This window comes from Falco cherrug, chromosome 8 (genome assembly GCF_023634085.1).
Source record: "Falco cherrug isolate bFalChe1 chromosome 8, bFalChe1.pri, whole genome shotgun sequence".
Lineage (NCBI taxonomy): Eukaryota > Metazoa > Chordata > Aves > Falconiformes > Falconidae > Falco > Falco cherrug.
This window is the reverse complement of record NC_073704.1, coordinates 61,193,877-61,216,007: the sequence shown is the minus strand read 5'-3', so window position 1 is coordinate 61,216,007 and position 22,131 is coordinate 61,193,877. Positions and strand designations below refer to the sequence as shown.

Here is a 22,131-nt window from a genome sequence, read left to right as displayed (position 1 = left end):
CGTACAGCCTGGGAGCCCATTGTGCTGCAGCAATACAAGACAAACCACTTCTAGAATTGCCATTGCACATTTTATCCAACTTAACTTGTTGCTTTTCTCAACTCTCTTTAACGTAGATTCCTTCAGATATATCACTTGTCAGATTCTTTTTCCCTTTATGTTAAAAAATAAGGGAAAAAAATCCTGTGGGATATTTTCCTTACTGTGTTAACCTACTAGGCACGTTTGCACAAGAAATAATACATCTGCTGGCACGAACGCTCTAGCCAAGACAGACAGTTGTGTTGGTCCCTGTGATGGCTGGGTGCCCCCTGCCACCGCTGCAGCCACAGGTGTTTTTGAACCTTACCACATTGCAGGTGTAGCTCGGTGGGACAAGTCACGGCCAGAGAAAGCACATGCAAAAGTTAATGCAAAGGCTGGAGAGATGACTCTATGTCATGACAAATGAAATGCTGTCAATGCAAGGGTGGAAGGTTAAAGCTGGAATGATGTTTCTGGTATTAAATTAAATCCCCTTGAGCGGAATTCATCAGCATGACAAACGCTGACACTATGTGTGTTTCCAGGAGTGATGGGCTGTTTGTCTCTGAAGTGCCCCAGCCCAGTGCCATGCCCGTGCTAAGCCACAGCCTGGCACCTCGCAGGATGGCATCGCCTGGACAAAGGCAACCGTGACCCTTGCAGGTAAGAGCTGTTCACTGACAGATCTCTTCCCTGGCTCTTGCTTTCGTGCTGTGATTACCTGATATCTTGTAGGCTTGTTATAAGCATTCTTCCCAGAAAAAATTTCTGCATTTCGAGTGCTAGCGTGAAAACGAACTTTCTGAAATTATAAAACATCATGATATAATTAAATCAATGATAGTTTCTCATACCCAGGCAGTCCCAAACTAAACAGAGCTTTAGAAAGACGGTAGGAGATGGTTCAATATATGAGCAGAACAAAAGCCAGCACATTCAGGCCTAAAAAGTAAACTCTTGAAAGACAGAAAAGGGTCAAACCCCACAATCTACTGGAGAAAATTGGATTCCAAATTATCTAGATAAAAATGGTATTCTTACACAAGTTTTAGACAAGAAGATGTTAAGAGGCACAAAATACATTAAACAAAAATATATTGGTGATGATTAAGTTAAAACAGTTTAGGAAATGAAGAAAAATAAACACTGATGTTTAGAGATACGTCAATGTGGTACAAAAACAAATTCAGAAACAGAATTGATTTTCACTGGTCCTTTTAAAACAGCGGTACCATTTGCTACTTTTTTAGCTCAACAAAAAAAATGTACTTTTAAAAAACAGCAGTATTTTTTGAGCAGAGGACATCATAGCTACTAGTTTTGTACTCTGGAAGCTTCCAAAGAGACTTTTCTGGAGAATATGCACAATATTCTGTGACCCTCTTATCCACCTCTGAACTTTTTGGTCCAAATGTTAACAAAAAAAATATCACTTATTCAAAGGAATTAATGCATGTCATAGACCCAGAGGAGCCAATAAATATCACAGACGTCTGCACTTATACATAAGTGTATGTACAGGGAAGGCCCTGGTTAAGGGTTTCTCTTCCCTGACTGGACCAGAGATCCTATGCAATAGATTATGTTTTATTACCATTATTATTATTATTTTTAAAATCAGGATGTTGATAATGATTGGACTAAAAGTCTCAAGTAATCTCGTATTCTTATTTATTTATTTATTACTTCTCAGGTGCGCCATGGTCTTTAGACAGTTTTGAAGATGATCTGTGAACAAAATCAACAGGCAAGCAAGAAATGACTGATAATCTTAATCCTTTATGCTAAAGCCATGGAAACTATTAATTTGCATGGGTCCCATGAAAAAGGGCAAGCCAGACACTTTCACTCATGTGGCTTGGGGAAGGAGGGGCTTAATTTTATTACCATGGTTTATGCTTTGAAGCAGAAATTAGATTTCAAACAAAGTGAGCTTTGTGTGGTTAGATTCAAATAACATTTAAAAAATATTATCTTTTTAAATCATTATTTGACATAGTTAAAGGAGAAAATTTTTTTTTTATTTCAAGACTCCACTGTCATAGTGGGTTTTTCAGTAATCAATAATACTGTTAAATTAATTTATAGATTAAAATTCCCCCAAATGCTTGCCTATCTTGGCAATGATCACCATGTTGGGTATTTAAATTGTTTGATAACATGGAGTAGACCCCATGGATATACTTCTCCCTTCAATTTAGGCTCTGGAAGAGACTGAATAAACATCAGACCTGAGCAGTTCTCTTGAATTCATGGGAGCATGACCCCCCCCAAGGCTTTGCCCGGAGCTGGATGGCTCACCACGAGCTGCATTGCTCAGCTGTTTGCTCCTTCAAGGAGAGCCAAGAGATCCAAACAAAGCCCCAAAGCAGGCTGCACATTACAAAGGTCAACTCTGCAAAGCCTCCTCCAACCTTCCTTTCTTTCTCCTCCATCTCTCTTACTACGTATCTCCTCCCTTTTGCAAGGTTAAAGCCAAGGGCAGGCTGCCCATCTCGGCCGGAGAGTCCTGGTGTCACCCTGTTGTCCCCTCTCCTGTGCAGTGCCACACAGCCAGGGTTTTAAAGCCTGGATGGATGGGTCCGGGAGCAGGCTGAGGGAACGTCAACCTGTCCTAGAAAGGCTGGGCAGTCTGCCCAGGAGCCACACTGACCTCTCACATGCACTAAGAAATAAGAGAATACATTGTGGAGAGCTTTATTTTCCCCCAGAAATGAATTCCCGATGTTCTCCTGTTTCAAACCCAGCTTGAGCTGAGAAAATTAAATAAAGGTGAGGATGCTTTTAAGCAAAGATGCCTCCTTGCATCTTTGTATCCACTGAATTTAACGCCAGCAGCTGCGCAGCTGTGGCTGGACTCCTGTGAATGCTTTGGGCATTTTCTTCAGTGTAAAGCAAGTGGACTTGCCCTGTGAGTGGGATCCTGTTTGTTGTAAATTTATACGCTAGGAATGCTTCCTCCCAGTGATGCTCTGCACTGCTTTGCAGATACTAATTTCCATGGGTAACACAAATTTTCTCTGATTTCTCTGGCATTTCCCCTTGGAGGAGCAAAGCTAATTCTGTTGGGAAGGGGCTGGATGCTCAGCAGACCCCTACATGTCTCTCTTGCTTTATCACGCAGACACTAGTGCTGCTGTGTAGCCACTATTTCCACAGCAAATTGCTATTTCAGATGACCAAAGGGGCGGTGGCTGAGGCAGGACCTACCCAATTAGTGGCTACACATCACTGGGCAGTTGTAAGCAGAGAGGTTGTTAATTATAGCTTTAGGTATTTACAAGGTGTTATTAATCCCTGCTTGGAAACTTGTTCCCAAAGTTGGAATGGCTGTAAATGCTGTAATAACAGTAAAATTCATTTGGAAATCACTTAAAGGAAGGTGGATGTTTTGAAGAGGCATAGAAGCCTGTTGGGTAGATGAGGAGTCAGACAAGCTGGGAGCCTGTTTGTGCCTCTGCTTCTGCCCTTGGTCTTTGACCTTGCTTGTTTGGCCTTGGGAAACTCCTGTCTGAAACTGCCTGTTTTTATAAAAGTTGCTCTTTCCCTGCTGTCCAGACAGTGCCAAGTAGAACGAGGCCACAAGTCTGTGAGGACCCTCTAGGTGCAACGTAATAGAAGTAACACGCGAGAATGAGGCTGAGCACGAGGCTGTGCTGCCCCTGGTCCACCTGTGCACTGTGCAATGCCCCCGCCTCCCCCAAGGTCCCTGGCGTGAACCCTTTCTGCAAAGAAGTGGAAAAGTGAAGATATAACATACCCGTTGTTTGGAATTCAGCATCCCCATCTCAAGATCATTTTCACAGTTTTTGGCCTTAGATTTGCAGAGTTTTATGAGGCACATTTTTATTCTCAGTATGAGATAATAAAACGATTTAGGGCTTGGCACTAGATTAAAAGGAGCCGGTAAAGTCCTTCCTTCATCAAAGTAGGATAGCCAGAGCTTGGCACGTGCAAATTTCCACTCCACATCCGCATCCTCCTTGGGAAGGGAAGAGAAAAAACCCCACAAACACCCCCCCAAATGCATAATTAGTAAATAGGAAGGAACTTAGGTACGACAGGCGCTAACATACAGGTCAGATTTATCTAGAATCAGATTCTGTTTGCCAGACCAAGGCCCCCGCACAAAATGTGTCTTTGTAGGCTTCTCTGTGATATCTCAAAATAAGGAAAATGAAGTCATGCAAATATTAGACTATTTCCTACTTCCTCAGATATCCAATGGATTGTTTTTCAGTAACAATCTGGTGCTTGTGCTATGCTGATAAATACATATGCCAGAACGTATACAGAGTCATGGAAAGCAGAAGAAACTGTTATGTGCACAACAACAGCAAAGACTGTCTCTAACTGCAACATTATCTGTCAGCTGTTGTCATCACTGCATTGGCCAGGAATCCCCCACAGAAGAGGCTAAGGTCGCTTCTTTATTCTATTAGCTGATTTCCTCATAGATCCTGTTTGCATTCACCATCATGTACCCTCAGATGGATGCACCTTAATTCTCTTCTGATTCACCTCCTGCCACTGATGAAAGTGGAGAAAAAGTCCCTTGCTCAGTGCCTGTGAATCTCCTTTATGAGCTGTCAAGGTGGGCCAGGATCTCTTCCAAGCAACAAGGGCAAGGTTAGCACATACTTTATGGATCTGCTCAGCATTTGTATAGGAGGATGGTCAGGGCCACATATCAGGACCATTTATCAGGCAAAAGAGAGCATGAGATGCAGCTGCTCTACAGCTGTTTTCATGGTGGTTTATATGGAGGGCAGCAGCATCAATAAGAGCGTGGGTCTGCCAGCAACCCGTACTCATGTGCATCTGTGTTCTGCTGATATTAATAACCTCTGATTACCCTGTACCTCTGAAACCCAGTCCAAAACTGGCATACGCTACTGAGATTATTTCTGTCACAATTACAGCAGTATGACTTTGCCAATGGAGCAGCAGCATTCCCTTCTGCCGTTTGGTCTCATTGTTTGGGGTTGCTCCTCACAGAAGCCTTAAGCTGAATTACAGTAGAAATCACTTGTGAACAGTTTTAAGGCTTCTCTGTTGAGCAGTTAAGAAGCTACTAATGGAAGTAGTTCTGGTTTCTGGCTGGAAAAAGGATTTCTTTCCTTCCATAAATGCAAAGTTGGCAGGAAGCACTAATACTTGAGGCATAAACCGAAGAACAGAAGTAGCTGAAGAGAGACATTCGATGGAAAGCATGAGAATATGGTCTTGTCACTCGAGCTAACAGTAAAGCATCTCACCACTGACTAATGGAATTTAATTCCTACAAAATGACCATCCTCTGTCATTATTGGCATTGCTGACATCAGAGAAACACATCGGCAAAAGGGACTTTCTCTGCAGTCAGTGGGATCGAGTCACCATCCCTGGAGGCATTTAAAAGACATGTAGATGTCTTTTAAACCTGGGGACATGGTTTAGTGGTCAACTTGGCAGTGTTAGGTGAGTGGTTGGACTTTATGATCTTAAAGTTCTTTTCCAACCTAAATGATTCTATGAATCGATGACTGTCTTTACTCTCCCTGCTACTGAGGACTGACGAAATTAATTAGTATGAGATTTACTAGTATTTCCCAGTCCTCGGGTAGGACGATCTGAGCCAAATAGCTCACAGTTGTTTTGCTTGCTGATCGTTACAAGTAGTCTTTAACAAAGCTCTGAAAACTTCTGCGCAATCAGGAAGGATGATAAAGCATTATTCCAGGAGATGGTCATCACAAGGTTTAGACTAGAAAGTTAATATAGGCCACCTATTCAAGTATTTTTAGAGATTTTTCTTTGAAAACATTCAAGAGCATTGCTACCTACTACAATAAACTAGAAAATGCAGTAAGAGGCTGAGATCCTTTCAGACATAAATCGTCTCAGTAGAAAAGGATTCAGGAAGATGCTTGATCTTAAGTGATGAGAAACCTTTGGGGAAATGACTCTGCCTTCTGCATGTGGAAAAGCTTCTGGGGCAGAGAACATATGTAAGGTCTCCCTGACATTTAGACTTAGCTACAGCATGCACAAGATAGAGTTATATTTACACTACAGTACATGGATGAATCAGACCTTACAGTGAGAAAATATTTTCAGCTCTGGCCTTTTGCAGTGTCAGGTTGTGAGGGGAGATTAGAACAAATAATTAATACAAACCCAACTACAGAAGTTTGACATTTAACAAATTGGAAGAAAGAGGTGACTCAGCATTAGCATTATCCAAATACTATGTTTTTCTCTGTCTTCATTTACATTAGCAGGCAGTTGTTTATGTCCCAAGCATTCAGCAAATCCAGTCTGCTAACAGCCATGCTACCGAACAATGCTGGGTAAACCCTGCAAACACCTTTCTGCAGAAACCTATCCATATGCCTTGAGGGCTGTGTTCATATCCTTTAAAAATTACTTTTTGTGAATGTCCATGCAGTTATGTTTTGCAGACCTAGAATTTCCCCAAAAAATTCTGTATCAAGGTTGTATGCCTGGCATTTGGAAAATATGAAATTTTTAAATATGAGTACATGAGCTTCAGACCTATATGGGCTTGAGCGTTTAAGCAGTAGAGAACAGGGCAAGAAGCCAGATGAAATATTACTCTATCATAAAAAAAACAATGCCGCAAAAGGTAACACACATAGATAAATTATCATAACCAACACAGGGAATAAAAAATATCAGAAACCACTTTCATTAATACAAGTAAAGGAAATTTGGTTTACTCACAGATGGTCATTAAAAACAAGGAAGCTGAGGTTGTTCCAGAAATGATTCATTGTTAATTATTAATCCCATAATCTGGGGACAGGCACAGCCTTAACTCTTACATAGTGTAAGGTATGTGTTTCAACACCACTCTGATCTTGCATATGGAATAAGCTACAGCTTCCTTGGTTTTTTAACAGTTGCATTATCAGTGGTAATTAAGTTTGTAATATAATTTCTTATCTTACCTCAATTTCCTGATAGGAGTTGTTGATCATGGCTATTAGCATATTAAGCAGCACCACCACCATAGTCACGTTGTATACTCCATAGAGTACATATCCAATATTCTCAATGAATTTATGGTCGTACTTCAGCACCACAGATATCACTTCAGATAAGCCAAATATTGACCAGAATAAAGTTTTAAAACTTTCTTCTACCCTATAAAAAAAAAAAAAAAAAAAAAAAAAAAAAAAGAGCAAACCATCACTTTATACAGTTGAACCAGGTTAGCCAGGCCAAATGCTGTTAACAAAAGTGGCATTCCACCAATATAAATATGATGCCTTGGCACAGTTGTTGAAGCCATTATCTATCACCCAGGGATGTGCCAAATCATATTTCCTCATTTGATAAAGAAATATGGTTTCTGGTTAATACTATAAAATGACAGCATCCCCTTCTTTGCTACATCTGCTCTTCTCAGGTACATTATTTGTCACTTGGATTTTGTGTCCATATAAAGGACGACTTCTCCATGGGCAACTTGCACCTTGAAACTTTTTGTGTAGGGCTTTTTACTTCTACTCACTTACTCTGTTCTCATCCAGAGAAGGCAGGCAGAGGTTATCTGGGAAAGGGAAGAAGGAGCTTAGTTTGACCTCCTTATAGGTGGTTTCCAGGGCACAAGAGAAGCATTACTTTTTACCCAGGAGAAGTGACCGGTAAGTTTTGATTTATGGCATTAAAATAAAGAATATAAAGTGTAAATATAGCCAGACCGTAGTCTGATTTTCTTCCCTTCCTGCTCTGGGACTGCAGACAAGTCAGATGCCTGAGCCTTTGTAGCATCTCTCTTTGCTGCTTCATCTGTTGTTATTTCAGGTCCAGTTTCTTCTTCTTAAATGAAGTAACTTAAATGAAGTAATTGTCTAGCTTTTGTGACACTGATGTTGGATGGCAATGAGTGGTGTCAGCAATTCAGTACGTTTTACTGCAGGTAGGATCTGGAGGAAGAAGAGGGATGGGCTACAGGAGCAATGGGGTGAAAGACAAATCCAGCCCACTAGCTTCATCACCCAAGGCAAGAATTTCTCTGTTCTGGGCCTGTACATAAGTAATTGTCTTATTCTTTCGACCCATTCACAGTGGTAGTTCAATTTTCGGTACACTAGACTCTCATGCACATATTTGTTAGTGTTTTATCTGTGTTCTGTTTCTCCCTCTTTTCAGGAAAAAAAGCCAACAGTAAGTAACTTGACTGACAGGTCAAAAGGAGAGTCTGATTCAGAGGAGTCAGAGCCACAAGAGGCAGAAGGGGAGGAGCTACAGCTGAAAAGGAAGGGAGGGAGGAGGAGGAGGAGGACGGATGCTAGTACATTTTGGAAACAGCCTGCTTAATTTTTAGTTTAGCAGCAATTTTGCATTCACTGAACAATCCTTAGCGTGTTAACAGTTAATTGCCTCCTCTCTCTCCCTGCCTGCCAGGAGGTAAACACCTTCTAAGAAAACAAAACCATTGATAAATTATTTTGATGAACTGTTTTTTACTAGTCTGGCAGCCTAATCCTGCTTTATCTGTATATAAAATCAGATTATAGACACAAACCATGAAATATCTTAAGGGAACAATATGATTTACATCAACTCCAGTATCAATTACACCATGCATAAAAGCAAGAGAAATTAATTCTGACCCTTTGAAAGGCTAGTGCAGACCATTGGGCAGTGTCTTTCTGCCAAAGCAAACTGGCATTTATCTCCCACCATAATTTATAGTATTCCATATCCCATTTACAAGTAATAGTAAGGCTGTAGTAAATAGGTATCATTGTCAGCTAGTATAATTGCATTGACTTGCAGGATGTAACCTCGAGTGCTGTTTCAAATAGGTGCTGCACAACTTCATTTAAAATGTGGCTTTGTCTTCAGTTGCCACGGTGCTGAGAGTTGCTTATCCTGTGTTCACTGCCCCTTGCTGCTTTGCACGAGGCTGGGCCACCATGCAAAGACACGCTTGAGGGATGAGCTATGACTGTGCTGCAAACAGCCCCGTCGCTTCTGCACTTGCTGGACGTTTGCTCTCCTGTACCACTCAGCTCTCTTCTCCTGCCCTCATCTGCAGCACAGGGCCACTGGCATGGACGTGCCAGACAGACCCTTCACTTTTATGGCAGTGATCTCTGGCCAGTGCTTATTCTGTAAGTGTGTTTTCCAGTTAAAGAACACATATAATAACACCAAAAATCTCTGGCTTTGAAACCCACCACCTAAGTCACTTATCAAACTAATAAAAACCATAACCCCAGCCTTGATCCCAGCTGCACCCTGCTATTAACCTTCCTTTTTTAATTTGGAAATGTTCCCTTAGTTTTCCACCCTGCTGGCAGATTTTAATACAATGTGTCAACTCTGCTACTTTTCCACAGCTTAAGCATTAACCTTTGCTCTGGAGTGGTGCCAGATTGTCCTTGAAAAGTTAATTAAGGGCTGCGAGCAGCCTTGAGCACCCTGAGCACTGCAGAGGAGGCAGGGAAGGGCCAGGGCAAATGTCCATTGTCCTTATTCCCAGTGTCAGGTCAGAGACCAGTGCCCATGGTGGTGGGGACTGGGAAGGTGGTGTGAGAGGTGGACCTGACCTGTAGCACCCCAAAATGATGCTTAGCAATGCCTCCAAACAGATACAGATCTCCCCCTTGTAGAGGAAACATTTCTAAGGAGACCTTGTACTAGTACATCCCTACCATCCAAAAAGGTTGGATGGCTCCTTCCTTTACTGCTGGATCACACGAGATTTGGCACAGGTCTCGGGGACATCGGTTAGCTTTGGGGTTTTTTGAGAACATCTTACTAAAACACGAGACAAAGACGTTTGGAGCCAAGTTCTCAAAGATTCCAAGGTGCTGATGTGTCTCATCACTGCCAGCTAAGCAATTTACCCCCTTCCTGCAAGGTCAGTGGGTGTTTTATCCTTCTCAAAGGCAGACAAATGAAGGAACGGAGCAAGTTGGGAGTCCTGCCCAGACTGACAGCTCCTGGCAGCAGGAGGATCTGGCAGTGGCAGATTGACTGATGCTGCTTGCAGAGAGAGGTATGCCGCAATCTCTCTCTCTGCTGTGGTAGAGCCAACTGTTGCAGTGGAGAGAAAGCAGAGATTTTTTTGTTTGTTTGTTTCAATACAGAGTCCTGTAAAACTTGAACAAAGACTTTGCATCAAGGAAGAAAACAGACCATAGGCAATCATCTAGTTGCATATTTTCCTCGCTTTTGTAAACAATAGCGTGCTTTTTATAAAAAAAAAATAAAAATCACCATAAGGCTGATTTTACGTCAGTCTTGTGTCCTCCTCTTTAAGAAAGCTTAAAGCATCCTTTCAGACTTATTTCCTTAAATTGATCCGTTGAGACTTAACAATGCCAAAAAAGCAACGCAGTCAATATAATCTACAACAATATCACATTTTGACAAAGCAAAATGAGAAGAAAAAAGCCTTCAAGCCTTGAAAGATCATTGGCACTGAGCAGTGAGTCACATTTCCCTTTGGGAAGAGGGAGACAGAAAACCTTGTGTTGTAGCCTTCAGCCTGATTTGTGATGCGGAAAGCAAGATGAAGACAATCATCAGCCTTGCCTCCATTTTCATTTTGTTTGCATAGCATGTTTTTAATTACAGGCTGTTTCAAGAACTGTGTTCTGTACACAGCACACAATAAACAGATAAACATAGCTGGGGTCGGTTGCAACTGTTGTGGAAATGGTCTAACTGTTCAGCATCGAAGAGCTTCAAAAAATTTTGGGAGTATACCACTGTTAGTTAATCTGCCTCTGTATTTAACTGTGTGAAGTCAAGTCCACTGCGTCTTTATTTCCTTTGCATCCAGAACATTAAAATGGAAGAAATGACAGAAACTTTGCACAACTCAGTTCAGAGGCCACTGGGATGCTACGTGCTTGCTTTGGTGATGGCAACACAAGCAAAACAGAGCACATGATTTCAGAAGTGCAATAGCAAGGGAAGGTGAAAGCTAAGTTACACCAAACGCTCACTGATGATTAACATCAGAACTAAGCAAGCAATTCCTTGTAAGTGTTATCTGGACAAATGTACACTATTTTTTTCTGTGCCTGCATACTTTTTTCTGCCTACATACTGTCCTGGGAAGCTGTGAAATCCAGTGTCTTTTTCTATCATAACTAGCCAAGTGATGTCTGAGAACTATGTCCCATAGCTGAACAGTCACATTTCTGGGTCTAAAACTTGCTTTCTGTAAAACGTCACCCATTCTCATTAGAATTTACAAACATGCCTGCCAGGAAATGCATTCAGTGACGTCTCTGCTGCCACAGAACAGTTCTGAGGACACCCAAGTAAGCATCACTCTTCCTTGCCCCAGTATATTTTCAGTGAATGAACAGCTGAGTTCCTTAGCTCTAATACTGAAACCTTCCTTCTTTCATGCAGAAGTTAACAGCAGCAGGAGCCCACCACCTTCAGCTAGGCCCACAGGCAGCTGATGAAAAATAGAGAAGGAAATATTGCTAGAGCTGGTGGCTGCCCATCTGCCAATATAACTGTCATTAGCTTATTAAAATTGTTTGAGACTGCATACCTCAGGGTCTCTAGCTTGTTGAATGAGGTGCCTGAGAAGGATTTTTGGGATGAATGTTAATCTATTCTCTTTGTTTCATATGATGAAAGGCCTTATTTTCACTGATCATCATTTGACGCTCCTGTGTGTTTAAATAACCAGAAGAAAGTAAGTCTATTTTAAATCTCCTCCAAATTCTTAAAAGGAAAATTTATGCTCATGGACAATTTGCTTATAATAACATGAAATCCCTCCGGGATAAGTAGTCACCAGGCTGAAGTTAAGGAGGGAGAGCACTGCCTTTTGACAAGACTCTTCCCAGTTCAGACATCCCTCAGGCATTTAGGCAATCTTAACTCCAGTGAGCAGTCATCATTTTAGTCAATGCTTGCTCCTTGTTTCCATCAAAAGATAGTACAACTGGAAGATCCACTTAGGTAACGAGTGCTAATGAGAGGGTTACTGGGCATTGCATCGGAGGCTGGAATCTGTCAAAGACTGTTCTCTAGCAATGTGCCTGGGGAATATGGTAACTGGGGGTTACTGTGGCACCAGGCAATCAACGATGGTATAGACTCAACTTCCCATTAAGTCCTGTGCTTCAAGGGCATCACCTTCTCTTCAAATGAGAAGCAAGTCACATCCCACATACTCCATTTTCTTCTACCTTACTACTAAGCACAGATAAATGTAATTGCATCTGGCCTCATAAATCCTTCCATTAAAATATATCTTGAGGTTACAGGAGAGGTCTAGAAGGCATATTGGGCTCAATTAGAGAAAGTAAACATCATGTTACAAGATACATGTCGCACAAGAGGGTGGTGTGGTAAAACTGGCTCCTAGGCATTTGGAAGGAAACAGCCACTTGCAGGAGAGAAATGATGCCGGAAAGGTAATTTCTCTTAGAAAAGCTACAAGCGAAGCCCCCAGCTCACCATGTGACATGTTAGAGAAATGGCACATCAAATGCCAGCTGCTGTCTGCTCTGCAGCTGGTCAACACCGTGGGCTCAGGCATCACAAGCACAGCGTGATTGCCTGGAAGTGAGATCACAGCAAGGGGGAAACATTGTGCCAAGCTTTCCCCTTCCCTCACAGACGGGCGTGTGGGAAGAAAAGTCCCCACTGTGTCCCTAAGGCAAGTCACTGTCGTTTTGTGAGACACCAAGCTGACTGCCACGGTGCTGTGTTAGTGCCACATTGCAGTGCAAGGCAGGAGGCTTTCCTGTGGACGCATGGGACATGTTCTCTGGCACAGCAGGGCACCAGGCTGTCCCTTCCCCTGAAAGCTCCTTCAGGGCCTCAGCTGTCCCCCATGGGGCTGGGGCTTGGGTTCCCAGGGTCCCAGAGAATCGATTGCTTTTCGTCCTACCTCCAAAAGGCTGTAGCCTTTTCCCTCTCAAAAGCAGCCTCAGGCTGAACCTCATTCCAGAAGCGTTTGCCAACCTCTTTCTCTTCCCCCATCCCCGACAGGCTGCAGGCAGTACATGCAGCACGGCCACCTCCCCGGGCTATGCAGCCACCCCACCAGCATGACTCCAGCGACCCACTGCCCTGCATGGCCAGTAACCTGGCACGATGCTTGGTGCAGCTTTCACATGGCCTCTGCTGGGAAGTCCCCAGTCAGGATTTAAAAAACACAGCCTCGGCATCCTGGTTGGTTTAATTTTTTGAGCATCACGACTAGCAGCTGGCTCTGCAGATTGTGCCTAATAACGACAGCTGCCCTCAGGTGGTATCCTAAACCAGGTGTCAGATAAGCAAAATCCTCCCTTATTTTATATCCAGTTCGGCTTGCAGCTTTAAGAACAACAGTCTGGGTCTAACCTCTTCTCCACGGCTTCTCTTGATTCATTAATCTAAACATCTCAAAAGCCATTTTCCTGACCTGTTATTTTGATTTCCAGAAATAACCATATCTGAATTACACGTCAGCCTGCACTCAGGCCTGGAGCTAGCTGCCAGGGCAGGAGGCTGTGGCACAAGTTTCCCTGGAAAAATCTGGATGCGACTTCCCCACGCAGCTGGAGTAGAAACTATCAGAGCAGACCCTACAGCAGCAATGGCCCGGAATGGACTGAGCCCTGCAAGAGCAGCCACTTTCCCATAGGTACTCACGTTGTAAACGCAGGGTTGTATTTTGCACCAAGGTAGTAAGAGTAAAGGTTGAACATTCCGATCATGAAGGCCAGGAACACCATGATGAAGATGACCATGAACTTGAAGATATCCTTCACAGTCCTCCCCAAAGAGATCTGCAGGGGGCCGAAGCTTTCGTTGGCTGGAAGAATGTAAGCAATGCGGGAGAAGCTGAGTACCACAGCTATGGCATACAGTCCTTCTGAAATGATCTGAGGATCCGAGGGAAGCCACTTGTTCCTGGCTAAAACAATACATGTACACTAGGTATTAGTAACAAAAAGTGTTAGATGGAAGCCGTTATGATAAATGACCCCTTTTCAAGACTGAATCTTGGGTTTGGCCAGTAGTTAAAGTAAAAAGTTTTGGAACAACTGGTCACTGAAGTCCTCAGCATGCTGCACAAATACAGGTGAGAAGAATTAGTTGTATTTTTCACATGGCAAATATGAGAAATGAGCAAGTCACTGGGATTGACCAAAGACACACAGCAAAAAAATCATGTGGCTTTAAACAAATTTGATATTTTCTGTTTCCTAGTTGAACATCAACTACTCTGCTGTGCCTTTTCCATCTGAAGCTCCTGAGCTGGAGAACCGAAACCACGGCACAGTGGAGTCTGGCTATAGATTTGGATACATGGCACAGTGCCACTATTTGGAAAGGAAGCATTAGGAAGACAGAGATCTCTATCTACCATTAGATAAGAAAGTTAGAATTTGTTCAGATAAAGCAGATATAACCATCAATTATATCATTTTCATGTTATCTTTAAATTAAAACCAGTTCTTGCAGTCTAGTCACTCTAATATTCTTACTTTAAAAAGCTTCTTGTTGATACCAGATATGCATCATTTATTTAATCTACTGAAAATGTGAACATTTATATTAATATAGCTTATAAGTGTCCTTGCATCAACTGAGCTTCTTGATGAAAAGATTGTGACTCAGAGCTAAAACATGTGACATCTTTACGGACCGAGGAGTAAACTTAGGCATTATGTGCAGCGATCTGAACCAAAGGAAAAGCAGCAGATGGAGGAATTTGCAGGATCTGGTTGTGACATTCTTCTGTTCAGGACCCTTTGCACCTTTGTATCAGGAACTCACTTTAAATGGGTCAACAGCAAACCAGCACCATCTCAGGGGCCTCTTGCTTGCCTGGGCAGGGAGGGGGATGCTTACCTTTAGCGGGGACACCCCAGCCAAGAGGCTGAGCCTGTGTGACCAGCTCACGGACCAGCCAGCAAGCCTGTGGCTGTACACCCTGGTGTGGGGTCAGGGCACTGGTCCTGTGTGGTGTGCATCTACAGTGGATGAAGTCTGCTGCCCCAGATCTTCCTCTCCAGCCCAAGCATATTGCTAGAATAACTACCCTGCAACCCTAGGGAGCAAGTGGCACTCCTTTGTGGCCAGCTCTATAGTTCCTGCAACCCCTCCGCGAGCAAAAATCACCATGGGTTTTGCTCAGGGCTACATCTAAATCTTGCAGAGGCATGCAATGAACTCAGTCCCCACACTGGGGAGCAAAGCTCTATTCATTTGTGAGAAAAAAGCATTTCAGCCATCAAAAATAGCCTTGTCTAGGCTATACTTTGCTTGCATTTCCAAATGTTAGCACTTACAGATGATATAGGCTCTCCAAAAATAAAGTTTTTCTCTTGGAGAAGCAGCAGTTTATAGGTGTAATTGGTGTCTGTATTTCCATTATACAGGTGTTGGATGTAAAAGAGTGCACCAACAGTTAGAAATGCAACTCCATATCCTATGTTTGCTCACACATCTCCCTCCTCTCACATTTAGAAAACCAAGCAGGTTCATTCATCTTTAATTTAAATTATATTCCACTCACTCCCAGTTCCTGCTTATTTTTTGCTCAAGCTATTTTGTCAGAATGTGATTGACCTGAATATAACCTTAGCACAAGATCAGAGACTCAATGAGGCTCAGATCTCAATTCCTTTCTGTTTAGGAAGATGGCTGGAATGGGTAGATTTGAGAAGAATAATTTCGTTTATTTAGAAAAATCTACGTAAATATCACAAAAAGAAAGCCACTTTTTCAGCACTGCCACAATTAGCCCAAAAGAACAGGAAGCATTAGATAGCAAAAAGCATCTTACCATAAGTAAAGTAAGCAACTTCAGGGGGAAGGGTGACATTATTGAGGTCATCGTCTTGAACGTACTGATCTACGTACTGTTGTGCTTCAGTCGCTTTGAGAAAAGCCATGAACCTGGCAGTGAACGATGCCACGAAGATGGACAGCATCCCAAAGTCCAGCAGGTTCCAGAGATGCACCACATATTCCCGTGGACCCTCTTCCCAGATCTCCTTGCACTCTGACCATATCATGCCTGTGGAAAGGACAGAGCAGTTTAACTGTCAGACACAGAAGGGGATTTTTGTGTTCAGACACCTGTTTCCTGGAAAACAGTGGCTTCTAAGACCGAAGCAAGTAACTCTTCCATTAAGCTGAATTTCCTAAGTATGGTTGGTGTCATCTTTTCTTAAAAACTATTAAAAACTTTAAGCTTGATACATCTCTTTGTGCCTGTGAGGTCGTAAGAATTTCAAAATGTCACTGTACGAGTCAATGGTAAAGTAGATTTCTGGTGATGTCAGAGAAAGCAGTTCAGAAGTGCTGAAAACACTAGAAAATCCTACTGCTGATCTATTTGGAAAAAATGTAGATTTCCTCTCTTGTCCCCAAAATCTCTCCTTGCTAAACTGTGCCACTGAAGATGGTACTGCTTGCTCTGCTCATGTTTTTCTCCTTCCCTAGAACAGTGGCTGAGTCCATTTTGAGAATGGAAACATGTCTTTGCAAGAGAAAATCTGATTCAGGAGCAAATACAGTATGAATAGAGAAAAAATAAGACAGAAGTTCTGTCCTTGCAGTACTTTTCAGAAAGTTTTATGTATTAAATAATAATGAATTTCCATACATTAAAGTCTGGTCTGCCACTTTGAATACACCAAGGTTAGCCTGCATTTAGGATCTTTCTGACAATAGACTTACAGCTGCACCTGAATGCCAAACCCAGAACATTCAAATGTTTTGGCATCCATATTCCACTGGGCAAAGTGAATTCAATGGGCAAAGTGGAGCTAAAAGTTCAGGTCAACTTCACCAACTTGCCCAACTTTCAATCACAGCAGGGTGCCAGGGCCAAAATCTTGCTTCTGAATAGCTAAAATATTGCAATATTTAACCCACTGAAAAGTATTTCCTGCACTCTACCCAATCCTGTTTCCATAGCAGCAGCAAAATTCACGTTTAATCAAGCAGGAGAAGCGCCTGCCAATTTCCATATGGCCTCCTGCAACCTCGTCCTTTCTGTGAACTCTTCTTCATCGGCTTTGCTGGAAGCTCTCGTGGCGTGGCATGTAAATGCATTCGCTTGGCTACTTCAGAGTCTCCTGGCAGCACCTGGTGTCCCAAGAGGTGCCGTCGTAGGGAAGGAAATGAGTAGGTGTGAATCTAGCCAGAGGGTGGAAGGATGAAGAAATGCCGCTGTCAGTCCTTGTGCATGGGGAAACATCTGAGAGGCAAAGGACTGCTAAGCTATCCATACCACCGGTGGCCGGGGCACTGCTAGCCTGTGACCCCCATCGCCCTGGAATCTGCAGGCAGGTTCTTGGAGGTGTACCCTGATATATTCTGCCCCACATAGATGTCTCATGAGAGCGAGCCTGAGGTCTGCTCCGTGCTGAGAAGAGCCGGAGGGAGGGCAGGAGAGGAGCCTCCCAGCTCTGCTCTTCAAGTCTGCATGTGCTTGGCTGGGTAAATGCAGGAACTTCCTCCCAAGCTGTCACTTACCATGAGTAAGATTTAATGATAAATAACCTAGAGAAGAAGGCAGAAGGATTGGTGCCTTAGGAACTGTCCCAGAGCAAGGATGAAATATTGAAGAAACATTTTGAGCTCAAAAAAAAAAAAAGTATCCCCGAAGTGATAGCTAGGAGGCATTAGCCCTACACATTACACCTGCATGTCGTATAAAGGTACTAAAGCACTTCAGGAAATATCCCACAGGTGGTAACATTGCCCACCAGAGCACTTGCTCACTGACGCCCAGAAATGTCTTTTCTGGTTTAAATATTAACTCACCCATCCAAATTTATTTCTAATCTTGGTCACTTAATATACCTAAGTCACAGATTAATGAAGTAAGAAATGTCTAAACCTAAGTAGACTGACTAAAATTAGAATCACTCCATGAACTTACCATACTATCGGCCTATAATTTACATCATTCTTTTTGCCAGTGGTGTGGCAATCATTTTTTATCCATACATATGGAAAAATGTCTGTTCAGGGCAAGTGGAAAAGTTACAGTAATTATTCAGTCAGTACTGCCTGGGTAATTGTATATACATTGTGAGAGAGTAATTCAAAGCTTCTCCTGATGTAAAAATACTGAGAAGATTAAAAAGCAGCTAAAATTCAGGGGATGGGACATAACATGGGATGTAAGAAATCAGGGAAGGCAGCTAGGTAAAGCAGGTTTGTCAGAATATGACCACACTTCGACATGGTGTTTCTGAGCACCCCAGTGGCTCCGGGAGAGACCGTTTCCCTGAGTTTGATGCAGGGAGAGGTGGGATACGAACAGCTTCAGCTTCTGCACGTCAGTTGTGCCTGTTTTCCCACAGTAGGGATAATCAGAAATGTCCTCTTGATGGACATTTCTGGTTTCAGCAGTGGAAGGAGAGTCAAGCTACAGGCATAGCCTGCCTGGAAGAAAAATGGAAGTGTGCAAGAAGTGCCATTCACCACCTGTGCACAAAAAGGAACAGTTTGTCAGGTTTTTATATCCACTGACCTGGCACATAAATCACGAGCAGCTGATGTTGCTGAGCTGCCTTTGAGCCTTCCTGGATCTGCCACAGGCTGTTGGATTAAGAGAGAGAGTTGTGCTCAGATTGTGTCTGCCCAGAGCTTAACTGATACCTCAGCTGCTTTTGCAGTGGGGATTTTGTCTCTCTAAACGAAACCTCCCTGCTTCCAGTGCTCAGCTTTGTCCGTATTGCTCAGGAGGAAAGACCCAGCCTTCCTCACCTGAAGGCAAGAGGTGGGAAGACTCAGCCACAGTGGGAGAGGTAGCCAGGGCATACAATGAGCCACAGATGCAAGAGCTGAAATTGCCATGCCCCGTATATGAAGGGGCAAGTTCCCCTCTCAGAGCATTGTGGTATTGCTGTGCACTAACAGGTTTATAATCTGCAGGCCTTGGCTGCTCCTTTATAGCAAAGAGGAGACCAAAAAGGTGTACTCCTGCCTAAAACGCTCTCTGGCTGTTTACGAGGATGTTAAGTGGGCCACTAACACTACCTGGCTGAGCCAGGGATGCTCTACAGCCATTTCAGCTGCGCAGGCTAATGGAAAGTAAAGTCTCTGATATGGATTTTTGGAGTAGGATGAAGTGCTTGCCTGGCTGAAAGTCATTGCCTCTGCTCCGTTTACTCTATTACTTGCCTGCATTACAAATAGTTGGGAGCAGGAGATGGCAATGGTGCCTTTTTGCATTTGAAATTCTCCTACTTGTGTTTTTCCTTTAAAATATAGGCACACGGATCAATTTTCATATCTCTAGCAAGATTAATTGCAGGGACTGCTATCACAGGTTGTGCTCGCTCATGGCCGCACTATGCTATGCTAATGTATCACATTATCTTCGAATAATGCTATTCTGAACATGCGTCATAATTTTATGGTTCACAGCCAGATAACTCAGACAGCCAATTTTCTCCCCAAAAAAGAACCAAGATCAGGGACCTGTAAACTAATTTTTCAAAAATAGTCTGCTATGGTTGGAACAAGTAATGTGTCATCAGCATTCATCATTGCTGCCACAGTATGAAGGAGAAAAGAGAAAGAATAGAAACAGAAGGAAGGGATTTACAAGCTGACAATAAAAAAAATTACACTTTCCCATTCTACTACGAATGGAAATGTAGGTGGCACACCCAGACTGCTGAGTCTGAAGACAGCAACTGCAGGTGTTGCCAAATAGGATGTATAGTTATATATATTTGTATATGTATATTTAGTACACAAAAGTTAATTTTACCATACTTTAATACATATTTGCTGTCTACTTACATTGGTGTCTTTGGAAAAATATGTCTTAGCAACTTTACTTGTGATATTTAGCTACAGCATTTACTTTTGTTTAATTGTATTTCTATTTACATATATATATATATACATATTTAGAATACCTATAAGATTTTCGTGCCAGAAGCCTGGGGTGTCCACTACCCTTAGTCCTTAATGTTCAGGGTCACATACAGGGCCAAACAAGTGCACAAGCCCCTGTGCCAGCTGCCTGCAGGCCATGGGCACCAAACTTTCACCTTAGGATCGCCGAAATGTTATTTGAAAGCTTTATGTAGGCAGACAGGTAAAATGGCCAGAGAAGATTGTCAGTGCTGATGTAGGCAGTCATTAGAAAATCTCATTATATTCAGAAGCCTGTACAATGAATCACCTTTCTTCTCCCAGAAAAGTGAAAACCTTCGCTTTAAATGAAATGTTTTCTGCTTCATCTCTCAGGAACTCACCAGGCAGACAGATACCTACTGCCTATAAGAAAAGAATACCTGGTCTAAAAATCTAATCATCTGGTCCAACTGCTTTAATATAATTTTAAAAATATATCTTACAGACTTACTCTATCCAGTCTGGCATCTATTCAGTATTTTCTAGCCTCATATCCTGTATGGGATTTTGATTATTGCAGGGACAGATAACAAAGAAATGGTGGCCAAGAAGTCATCAGATAGAGCAGCTCTATCCTATTTTTCAGGGGGGGTTCGTGCCATCAGTACTTATGGAACAGTGGAATTATTAGCTGCAAGAAAAAAATCAAAATCATGGTGGTGGCTAAAAATAGATGCAGAAGAGGTAGACAAAGATTCTGCAGAGTTGATAAATTCAATTTCCCAATAAATCCTTCTGAGCTTGTTTGGATTAGTTCAGGGTAGCTGACCTGCCAGGAATAAATTATGGCAGGAAAAGCAATACATCGGAATTTGCCTCAAACTCCCTGGAAGTTTAACCTGTGCATGTGACATACTTTTATATTTGAAGACTTCATCCACATGAATCCCTGGTTTATAATTGCTGTATGACTAACTTTTAAAAGATTTGAGTGCTGTGCTGTCCTCTCACCAGTAACAATTTCATATTATGAATTTCCTAAAATCCAACTCGTACCTACCTAGCAGTTTCCATCACTAGATCTGAGAGTGCCTTACAAAAAAAATGAATAACAATATACCCATTTAACAGATGAAGGAACTGAGGTTCAGTCAATTATAGCAAGATCTCATGGCAGGGTATTAAAACAGGCTGGTGGTCACCCACGTCCCAGTGGACACACTTCTTTCTGCTCACTTTAGATACAGTTTCACTATAGGACATTGCTCTAAGTTTTAATGACTGTATTACCTTCTTTAAAATGTAATGATTAAACCAACAGAGGCAAACAGACAACATCTATAGCATTCACCATAGAAAATCAGGAAACAGCAAATTTGCTAAGCAACATTCAATAGTTTCAAAAGCAGTGACCAAGGCTAAAGTCTTCTTTGACCCTATTTTAATAAAAAATATTACCATCAACCTCTGATTTAGCCTCATTGTGGTTTGCTGGGGGGTTTTGTTTGTTTATTTGTTTTGTTTTCCCTTTGTCTTCTCACTGTCTATCATGCTATTCCTAGTCATGTAGAATTTCCCTGGAGGATTTACAGACATTTCGGTTTTGCTTACCCAATACCCACTTCATGATCAGCAATTCTGTCCATGAGAACTGAGTCGTTTTGACTCTAAATATTTGTTTTGGATGATCCGTGATGGTCTCGTTGGGGAGATTTTTTACTCCTTCAAACCGATCTGAAGCATTCACTACTAACAGTCCAAGGAAGATTGTAAAAGAAACTGCATGTGCCACAAACTTCATGAAAGGACTTCGGAGGGTCCGTCCCAGCTGCAATGAAACATACACAAGACATAAGGGTTTTTTTCTCCCTTTTTGTTCCTATAAAAGTCTGAACCATTTGCCCAAGGTGAAAAGAATTCAGAAATAAATTCTAGATCATGACCTAAATGGGGTTTAGATTTGTTCAAGTTGTTCTTTGCTATTACTAGACATTATGCATTGCAGTTCGAATGATGCCCTTTGGAAAATTTTCTGTGCATGGTAGTATCTTATATTGCTCCTTTATACCCACATACCTAATTGTCCTGACCATACAGTAAGTAGGAAATGAGACAGAACATTTATATCAGACATGTTTGTGTGTATACATGTTATATGAATGTATCGTGTGTCAGTGTAAATCCTAATGATGTGCTCACTTCTCAGCCTTACATCACTGTTATATTTAACATCTTTTATTAATGCTGAATTCATGGTTCATTAACGATCTGTAGGAAATAGCC

The 22,131-nt window shown here is 42.2% G+C and overlaps 1 protein-coding gene across 5 annotated transcripts in view; it reads right to left on the bottom strand.

Moving 5' to 3' along the window:
- Positions 1 to 22,131, bottom strand: part of TRPC7 (transient receptor potential cation channel subfamily C member 7) — a 73,154-nt gene that overhangs the window by 5,737 nt on the left and 45,286 nt on the right. For 4 of the 5 annotated variants that reach the window (XM_027807410.2, XM_055719419.1, XM_055719418.1 and 1 more), the window contains 6 exons: positions 21,460 to 21,676; positions 15,803 to 16,036; positions 13,660 to 13,924; positions 6,978 to 7,173; positions 3,785 to 4,006; positions 746 to 826 (listed from right to left, as the gene is read on the bottom strand). In XM_027807410.2, the coding sequence (XP_027663211.2) occupies positions 746 to 826; positions 3,785 to 4,006; positions 6,978 to 7,173; positions 13,660 to 13,924; positions 15,803 to 16,036; positions 21,460 to 21,676 (1,215 nt within the window). The remainder of the gene's footprint in view (positions 1 to 745; positions 827 to 3,784; positions 4,007 to 6,977; positions 7,174 to 13,659; positions 13,925 to 15,802; positions 16,037 to 21,459; positions 21,677 to 22,131) is intronic. The other variant, XM_055719417.1, reaches the window with a different exon arrangement.